Below are 9,682 nucleotides of genomic sequence, written 5' to 3'. Positions count from 1 at the left end.
TCCGTAGGAAACACGTCCCTGCGCGCCCTCAGGGACTTCCCTAGGAATGTCCCCGCGCACTCCTGAGCCGCGCTGAAGCGGCGGGCGAAGTTCGCGCGCCCGAGTTAAAGCGATCCTGTGCGCGCCGCGGCGGTTGGGCGTCGGGCGCGCGCGCAGCAGCTGCGGCAGCCGAGTGCTCTCGGGCGCTCCCGGAGCCCGACGACTAGCCGCTGGAAGCCGGCGCGCACGGACTGGACGTGGGGCAGGAGGAGGAGCCGGGCACGCTTGCACGGGCCACAGCCGGAGGAGGAGCCGGCGCGCACCTACCGAGCTGAGGAGGAACGGCTGAGCGCGCTCGGACCCCCGGAAGCCGGAGGAGGCGGAGCCGGGCGCCCCGACCGGGCGCAGGGCAGGAGGAGGAGCCGGGAGGCGCGGGGCGGGGCGGTGTCCGGCCCAGCCATGGCGGACGAGGGCCCGCGGAAGGGCAGCGTCTCGGCGCTCATGGGCCGCACCAACGGCCTCACCAAGCCCGCGGCGTTGGCTGGGGGTCCTGCCAAGCCCGGGGCCGCGGGAGGCTCCAGGAAGCTGGTCATCAAGAACTTCCGAGGTAGGTGCGCTCCGCCGGGAACGAGCCCGGACTGGGCCTCCGGGGGCTGCTTGGTTGGCCTGGTTCCCGCACCTCTGCCCTGGCCTTGGCCCTGCCCCTCAGCCTGGCCAATTCCTCTGCCTCCTCTCGGCCCGATCCCCGCGCCCCAGCCGGCCCCGTCCCCGCACCTGCCCGTCGGCACTGTCCCCGCGCGGCCGTTGACCCTCTCTCCCCACAGACAGGCCGCGGCTGCCTGACAACTACACTCAGGACACGTGGCGGAAGCTTCACGAAGCAGTCAAGGCCATCCAGGGCAGCACGTCCATCAGGTACAACCTGGAGGAGCTGTACCAGGTGAGCGGCCGCGCGGGCCCGGGAGCACCTGGAGGTTTGCTTCTTCCCCAGCCACGGGCGCTCTGACAGCGGGGAGGCCTGCACAGCAAGGAAGAGCCGAGGGTCGCATTTGCAGGAACCGCGGAGCCCACTGTCACCAAGTGTTTGCGCAGATCGCCGCCCTGGATTAGTGCTGCGGTTGAGGCTTAGGTCAGACTGCTTAGAGAAAGGAAGGTGTGGGGCTGAGAGTCAGTCTCCAATGTACAGCTCCGTTATAACTGCAGTATGTTTATACATGAAAAACTGCTCCATTTACGTCCCCCCCCCCGCTATGTTGTGGTTTGTGATTAATTGTTGCAAACAAGGTTTACAAACAGATTTAATTTTAAAATAAGACTCTGTATCAAAATGGTAGAAGTACTAATTGCTACTTGGATATTTCAAAGTATACTTTTTCTGTCATTTTTATACATTAGTATTCGCTGATATTTGCATTTTAGATAGCTCTTACATAATTATATGATAGATCTTACAATTATTTCTTCTAAAAGGCTTGGATTTAAAATGTTTTTCCTGGGTTGGAGAGATGGCTTAGCAGTTAAACGCTTGCCTGTGAAGCCTAAAGATCCCAGTTTGAGGCTTAATTCCCCAGGACCTACGTTAGCCAGATGCACAAGGGGGTGCACACATCTGGAGTTTGTGCTCAGTGGCTGGAGGCCCTGGTTCGTCCATTCTCCCTTCCACTCTGCCTATTTCTCTGTCGCTCTTAAATAAATAAATCAACAAATAGTTTTAAAATGTTTTTCCTGAGTACACTAGTGAGGGCATTAGAAAAGTTACAGAGCACAAAAAGGAAAGTTAATAAACCACTACTCCACCCCAAAAAAACTCTAGGTTAAATAGGTTTTTATAGGTTAAGTAGGTTTTATAGGTTATCCAGTAACTTTTTGAGTGAATACCTGAATAAGCAAAATCCTACTTGACCTCATTTGACTAGATTTAAATAAAACACAAGTACAATAAAACTATAGTATAAAGTCATCTTTCGGCTATATGTTCAAAGTATATATGAAACATGAGTGAGTTACATGTTGAGACTTGAATCCCATCCTTACTATATCTCATTATGTAGATACAAATATTCCCAAATTCATAAAAATAAAAAAGTCTAAGCCGGGCGTGGTGGCCCATGCCTTTAATCCCAGCACTTGGGAGGCAGAGGTAGGAGGATCGCCGTGAGTTCAAGGCCACCCTGAGACTACATAGAGAATTCCAGGTCAGCCTGAGCTAAAGTGAGACCCTACCTCATAAAACCAAAACCAAAAAAAAGCAAAACAAAAATAAAAAAGTCTGAAGTCAAAAACACTTCTCAGGGCTGGAGAGAAGGCTCAGCAGTAAAAAGTGCTTGCTTGCAAAGCCTGATGGCCTGAATTTGATTCCCTAGTACCTATATAATGCTAGATGCATAAATTTGTGCGTTCATTTATAGTTTATTTGCAGTGGCAAGAGACCCTGGTGTACCCATTCTCATTTATTCATACCCCCCCCTTCTTGCAAATAAATAACTTAAAAACCATTTCTGGGGGCTGGAGAGATGGCTTAGCGGTTAAGCGCTTGCCTGTGAAGCCTAAGGACCCCGGTTCAAGGCTCAGTTCCCCAGGTCCCACGTTAGCCAGATGCACAAGGGGGCGCACACGTCTGGAGTTCGTTTGCAGAGGCTGGAAGCCCTGGCGCGCCCATTCTCTCTCTGTCCCTCTATCTGTCTTTCTCTCTATGTCTGTCGCTCTCAAATAAATAAATAATAAAATAATAAAAAATAAAAAATTTCTGGTCTCAAGCATTCAGGGTAACAGACACCCAGTCTGGAATGACAAATTGGTGGTGTATAGCACATCTGTTGTCTTAAGGGTTTGAGTTGATTGTTTATTAGGAGAGGGGTTATGCGGCCTGGATCCAATTCCCCAATATCCATGTAAAGCTAGGTACAAAACAGTAGCCCAAGCACCTGGCATTCATTTGTAGTGGCAAGAGACCCTGACGCCCACTTGTGATGCACACACACATAGTACAAATAAACATTTTAAAAACAATCTGTTCTCTGGATCCTTCCAGCAATCCAGTTGGGTTCTTGATTCAGATTAAGAGTTTTGTTTTCATTTCTCTCACCAATGTTTTCTCATTATAGAGCAGAGGTCTTGTTTATCTTTCTTGAAATTTATACCTAATCATTTCAGATTTTTAAAATCTATTTTACTTTTATTTATGTATTTGAGAGAGGCAGATAGAGGGAATGGGCATACCAGGGTTTCCAGCCAAAGCAAATGAACTCCAGACACATGTGCCACTTTGTACATCTGGCTTTTGTGGGTCCTGGGGAATTGAACCTGGGTCCTTTGCTTTGCTGTTAAGTTCATTAACCATTTCTTAACTGCTAGGCCATCTCTCCAGCCCCATTTCATATTATGATGGGATCATAAGAGATGTTTTTTAGGAGAGAGAGAATTAGTACAGCAGGGCCTCTAGCCAATGTTATTGAACTTCAAATGCATGTGCCATCAAGTGTGACCTTGAGCGTTTGCTTCACCTTATACATTTGGCTTACATGGGATCTGGAGAGTTGAGCATGGGTCTTTAGGTTTTGCAGGCAAGTGCCTTAATCACTATTCCATGTCTCCAGCCCCATAGAGATACTTTAAATTCCAATTTCTGGTTCTCACCATTATATAGAAATAGTATTGGTGTTTGCATATGGACCTCCCACTGACTTACTAAACTTGCTCGTTTCTAGATTTTCTGTAGGTCCCATCAGGTGTCCTGACCAGACAGTCATAGCTGACTAGAGATATTCCCACTTTTTTCTTCCTGAATTGAGTGCCTGCTATTTTCTTGCCACACCAGCAGGAGCCTCTGGGACAAGAGTTAGTAGAAGTAGGAAAGTGACCACTTACACCTGGAGACCTTTTATCCTTCTACAGTTGAGTGTGATGCTATTATGTGAGAGGGTCCCTTGTGTTTCTAGTTTGATAAAAGCACATTTTCTGCATCTACTGAGGACTCATGTGATTTTGTTTCCTAGTTTCAGTTCATTGTTAATTAAATTAATTTGGGGCTGGAGAGATGGCTTAGCAGTTAAGGCACTTGACAGCAAAGCTGGAGGACCCAGTTTCCATTCCCTAGTAATTACATAAAGCCTTGCATGCACAAGGTTGTGCATGTGTCTGGAGTTCATTTGTGGTGGCCAGAGGTGCATGCGCACACTCTCAAATTCAAACAAACTTTTGTTTTTTGTTTTGCTTTTTTGAAGTAGGGTCTCACTCTAACCCAGGATGATTTGAAATTTACAGTGTAGCCTCAGGCTGGCCTCAAACTCACGATGATGCTCCTACCTCAGTCTCCCGCGTGCTGGGATTAAAGGGGTGCTATGCCTGGCTAAAAAAGTTTGTTTTTGTTTTAAGCCAGGTGTAGTGGTGCACCCCTTTAATCCCAGCACTTGGGAAGCAGAGGTAGGAGAATAGCTATGAGTTCAAAATGCCAAAAAAAAACCTAAAAAAATTAGTTTGTTATTTATTTGAAATACTAAGTCATGGGCTAGAAAGATGGAGAGAGGCAGTTGCTTGAACTGTTAAACCAATCCTGCATGCTTGGACTGAATACTACTTGGCTGTAGCATACTGTATTTTATGTGTTTTTGGGTTCATTCTTTTTAACCTTTTATTAATTTTTCCATCAATATTCAGGATAAATGGATATGTAGTTTTCTTGTTGTATCTTTGCTAGTTTAGGAGGCAAAGTAATGTTGGCTTTATGGGTTGGTAAATAATCTGTCTTCCTTGTTTAGAATTGGTGATGCTGTTTCTTCCTTAGATATTTGGGAATATTCCATAGCGGGACCATCTTCTTTTTCCTTATGGAAAGGTTTAATGTGCAGTGAATTTCCCAACTCCACTACCTAAGAGTGCTGGCTACCTCATGTCTTCAGGGTCTCCAACCCTTAGCAACATCTCCATTGCTATTACTGCCACCAGTGTGAGTTTACTTCAAACATTCCCTTCCTCCTCGGTATGTCATGTGGGTTCTGTAGCTCTGCGTAACCTTTGAGCACCAGAACTTCCTTGTGATAGATACTTTATTATCCCAAGTCACTAGTTGTCCTTTCATTTCTGAGTTAGATTTTGCTGGCTCCTCCCCTTCCCCCCGACACACACACACCAAAGTTTCCATATTCCTGCTTCCTTAGTGTCTGGCAATCATTGATTGGCTGTTGGACATTGTGACTTCTAACTGGCATTCTCGACTTGTGCCTGTATATGAGTGGTGGGTGTGGGTATGCACATGCCATATGGTACACATGTGGAGGTCTGAGGACAACCTTGGGGCGTTTGTCTTCTTCCTGTATGCTGCTCTTTGTCTTAACTGGCCCATCAGCTTCTGGATGCTCCTGGTTCCACCACCCATTGCTATAGGCATGTTGGGATCACAGGTGCATGCACCACTGGTTTTATGTGGGTGCTGGGTAGTCAAACTCTTGTTGGCAGGCTTGAACGCAAGTGCTTTTAGCCACTGAGCCACCTCTTCAGCTCCTAGATATTTTTATATTCAATAAATAACCTTTGTTCTTGGCAGATTATTTGGAGACTCATCTTTTTATTTACTTACTTACTTACTTACTTATTTACATACATACATACATACATACATACATATATACATTTATCGTTTTAGTAAGACAAAGGAGATTTATTGGGGGGGGAGTAGAAAAGTTCCAAAGAGTCAGGACAAGCATACCCAGGATTTCAACCATCATGCCTTTGCAAGAGAAGGAAAGGGGGGAAAAGGAAAAGCTATGTGTTTTGAGTTAGAACTCAGAAAAGTGGGCAGGCTCAGCAGTGAGACTCTACAAGCAACTACCTTGATGTTTTTTGTTTTTGTTTTTTTTTTTATTTTTTTTTTAATTTTTATTTATTTAGTTGAGAGCGACAGACACACAGAGAGAAAGACAGATAGAGGGAGAGAGAGAGAATGGGCGCGCCAGGGCTTCCAGCCTCTGCAAATGAACTCCAGACACGTGCGCCCCCTTGTGCATCTGGCTAACGTGGGACCTGGGGAACCGAGCCTCGAACCGGGGTCCTTAGGCTTCACAGGCAAGCACTTAACCGCTAAGCCATCTCTCCAGCCCTTGATGGGTTTTTTATTGAAATCTTTCATATATATACATAATTATTTTGATCATGATCCCCATTACCTTTTTAAAATATTTATTTATATGAGAGAGAGATAGAAAGAGGCAGACAGAGAATAGGTACATTAGGGCCACTTGCCATTGCAAATGAACTCCAGATTCATGCACACCACCTTATACATCTGGCTTACGTCGGTAGTGGGGAATTGAACCTGTGTCCTTAGGCTTTGCAGGCAAGCACCTTAACTGCTAAGCCACCTCGCTAGACCAATCCCCACTACTTTATTATTTGAGAAAGGATGGTCATGCTTGGGCCTCCAGCCACTATAAACAAACTACACATGCATGCGCCACTTTGTGTGTTTGGCTTACATGGGTCCTGGGGAATTGAACTGTTGTTCTTTGGCTTTCCAGGCAAGCATCTTAACCACTGAGTCATCTCTCCACTGAACTCTTCTTTCCAACTAGTCCTTCTTTTTTGATGTTCCTTTTTTTTTTCTGCCCTCCTCCACCATTCATGATAGCATATTGATGGACCCAATATAATGCAGGTCTTGTGCAGGTAATGACAGCTACTGCTATGAAGTAATGAATGCAACCACCACTTTGATTGATTGATTGATTGATTGATTTGACAGAGAAAAAGGGAGAGAGAGAGAGAATATGAGCGTGCCAGGGCCTCCAGCCACTACAAACAAACTCCAGACGTATGTGCCCCCTTGTGCATCTGGCTAATGTGGGTCCTGGGGAATCAAACCTGGGTCCTTTGGCTTTGCAGGCAAATGCCTTTACCATTAAGCCATCCCTCCAGCCCACAACCACTACTTTGTGTTGAAGACAGCATTCCAGAGCACTCCTCTCCATCCTGTGACTATTACTTTCTTTCTGTCACCTCATCTACAGTGGTCCATGAGCCTTCAAGGGCTTGATAGGGATACCTCATTTAGTACTGAACACTCAACTGTCACTTGTTTGTGCGTTGATGAGTTCTGCATCTCCCCAGTAGTCACCACCATCTGTAAAAAGAAACTTCTTTAACCAGAAGTGAGTACAAACTCTAGGCATAAGCATAATTATTTAGAGGGAAATTTGGTGGCATAATACAACAGTAGTAGCTTCCTCCCTAGGGCCTATAACCTTCCCAGCCATAGGTTGTTGACTAGGTTTTCAGTACCAGGCATGAATTCTCTCATGGAATGGAACTCATTTAGTCAGAAATCATTTGGTTACCTTTATAACAGATATGCCACTGTTGTACTGGTGGGCACATCTTGGCCTGACTGGCCAGTAGTGTTGCTTGCAGGATCCACTGCTGATTAAGATGGTGACTTTTCTCCCTAGCAGCCTGCATAGCACTTTCCAGCACTGTGACAGCTAGTCAGCAAGGAGGAGGCTTCCAACTGGGCTCTGGCTTGATTTCTCAACAAAAAGCATGTGGTTAGACTAGTCTCTTTGAGCCTTGCATTCAGAAATTATTAGACCAAGACAGAGTAGTGGTATATCCATGGTTGATTGTCTCTGCCACCAAAGCAGATCTTCACTACTTTGCATGTGGTTTCTCAGCGGCTCTGAAAAACCACTATTAGCCCCGTCACTAACCTTCCAGCTGATTATTTCTCTGGTATGCTGCTGAATACTTGAGGTCTCTGGAGACCTTTTATTTCTCCTACTAACTCACACTCAGGGACCTTCATGCAGCCTAGAAGTTGGAGCTGCTAGAGTCTCTTAGGAATTTCTGCCTCCTACAGACAGTGTCCCAAAATGGTTACTTCTTATGTTTTGTCTGATTTTTTTTTTTGGTTATTCAGGCAGAAACATTAATTCAGCCCTTTTTACCACATTTTGACTAGGAGCAAAATCTCACTAAGTACCTGAACACTCTTGAGCTTTGATTTGATAAAACACATCTTACCATTCAGGCTTATTCTACCTGTGTGCCTGGAGATTGCACATCTAGTGTCATTGCACTGTTGCTTTTTCCTAAGACAATAGAAATGTTTTTCCATACCATATGCAGTGGTATGTCTCATAAAATGATCTAGAAACTAGTACCACTGAGTGAGCAGGTCCTAAGGTAGGAGCCTCACATCTGCATTTTTAGGAGTGGTCAGCAGAAAGCCCTGTGTTGGGCTTAATCGGAGAACAAGCTCCTCAAGGGACCTGGTTCCAGGGAGACCCAGGCTTTGGGCTGGAGTGTACAGTGGGGTCTGAAAGGCTGGTGTAGTATCAACGAAAGGTTGAGTATGGAATGTGGTGATAGGATTGCTAAAACTGATGTAAAAAGCCCAAGAAGTAGTGGACAGATTGGCACTTTGCTCTACTGCCAATTTGAGGAAGTAGCACATTAATGGAAAGTAAATTCAGTATTTAAGATAACCAAAGCAGAAAATATACCCACTCTGATATGCTTGGCTACCAGAAACACAGTCCTAATCTAGCAGTTTCCATGCTCAGTGTACCCAATTGAATGGATATTGACTTTCCCTCTCTTCCTTGGGAGTCAAGATCCAGGATCTATACTTGGAAAAGATGTGATGTTTGCATATAACCTGAGATACTTTGAATTTCCTGTCCCCCAGATTTAAGTACTAATTGCATTCCTACTTAGTTATTTGTGCAGATGGGTACCCTGCCTCTCAAGGTGGGGCAACTGGCATGGATGTATATGGTAAGCCCAGGGTGGGGCTGCTGGTCCACATGTGTATGATGAACCGAGGCCATCATTGCTGCACTGAACACCAGTTCTGAACTGCTAGATCTGGGCTACAAGCATCCCTGGCCCTCTGCTTTGAGAATAGGGGTCTGCCCTGTATCCTGCTCTCTCATACTACTAGCATGTCTCTTTTGGTGTTGGTGGGTCCAGTGTTGTTTTCCTGAGGGCTGCCTGGGCCTTGAGATTGGTTTTGCTTTTATCTCTCTTCACTTATATCAATGACTCTGTGACAACTTTCTGACCTCAACTCCAGCCTAAGGGGCTCTGCATGAATCTGAATGTAATGAACACTAGCTACCTCTTTTTGGCTTATTTTAAGGTAGGGTATCATTGTAGCCCAGGTTAACCTGGTACTTACTCTATAGTCTCAGGTTAGCCTTGCACTCACAATGATCCTAGTACCTCTGCCTCCCTAGTGCTGGAATTAAAGGTGTATACCACAGTATCCAGCTACTAGCTGGCTCCCTGTTGCCCACATTTTATTCCAGTATTCTGCCCTGATAAGTGACTTACTGTACCACAGGAAGCATTTTATTTTACTAGCAGTGAATACACTTGGGTGACGTTTGACCAGGCAAAGGGACAGCATTTGACACCATAGTCCACACTTGTCAGCGCTCAATGCAGAGGCCCTGGCACAGTCTGATAGTCAGAAAACAGCTGTGCTGTGAGGAGTGACCACTGACAACATATGAGCAATGTTTTCCTGCAGGACTGAGTTAATAAAAGGAACAGCTGTGAACTAGTACAGGCAGAATCCAAAGACTGCCTTGTTCTATCTCTGGGTGTTTGGACTAATTCCTACTTCTCGGTGGTGACTCTTAAGAAAATACCAACAGCCACACATTTAATTCACAGTATACTGTTAAAACTTGAGTCAACACTTCATACA

At 45.6% G+C, this 9,682-nt stretch overlaps 1 protein-coding gene across 1 annotated transcript in view; it reads left to right on the top strand.

Moving 5' to 3' along the window:
* The first annotated feature begins 438 nt into the window (after positions 1–438).
* The window catches only part of Cul4a (cullin 4A), a 59,685-nt gene continuing 50,441 nt past the window's right edge, over positions 439–9,682 (top strand). Inside the window, exons 1-2 of the mRNA XM_004663418.3 lie at positions 439–586; positions 804–919. Coding sequence (XP_004663475.1) covers positions 439–586; positions 804–919 — 264 coding nt within the window. The remainder of the gene's footprint in view (positions 587–803; positions 920–9,682) is intronic.

This window comes from Jaculus jaculus, chromosome 3 (assembly GCF_020740685.1).
Source record: "Jaculus jaculus isolate mJacJac1 chromosome 3, mJacJac1.mat.Y.cur, whole genome shotgun sequence".
NCBI lineage: Eukaryota > Metazoa > Chordata > Mammalia > Rodentia > Dipodidae > Jaculus > Jaculus jaculus.
Note: the sequence above shows the minus strand (reverse complement) of the source record. Positions and strands in the feature narration are given on the sequence as shown.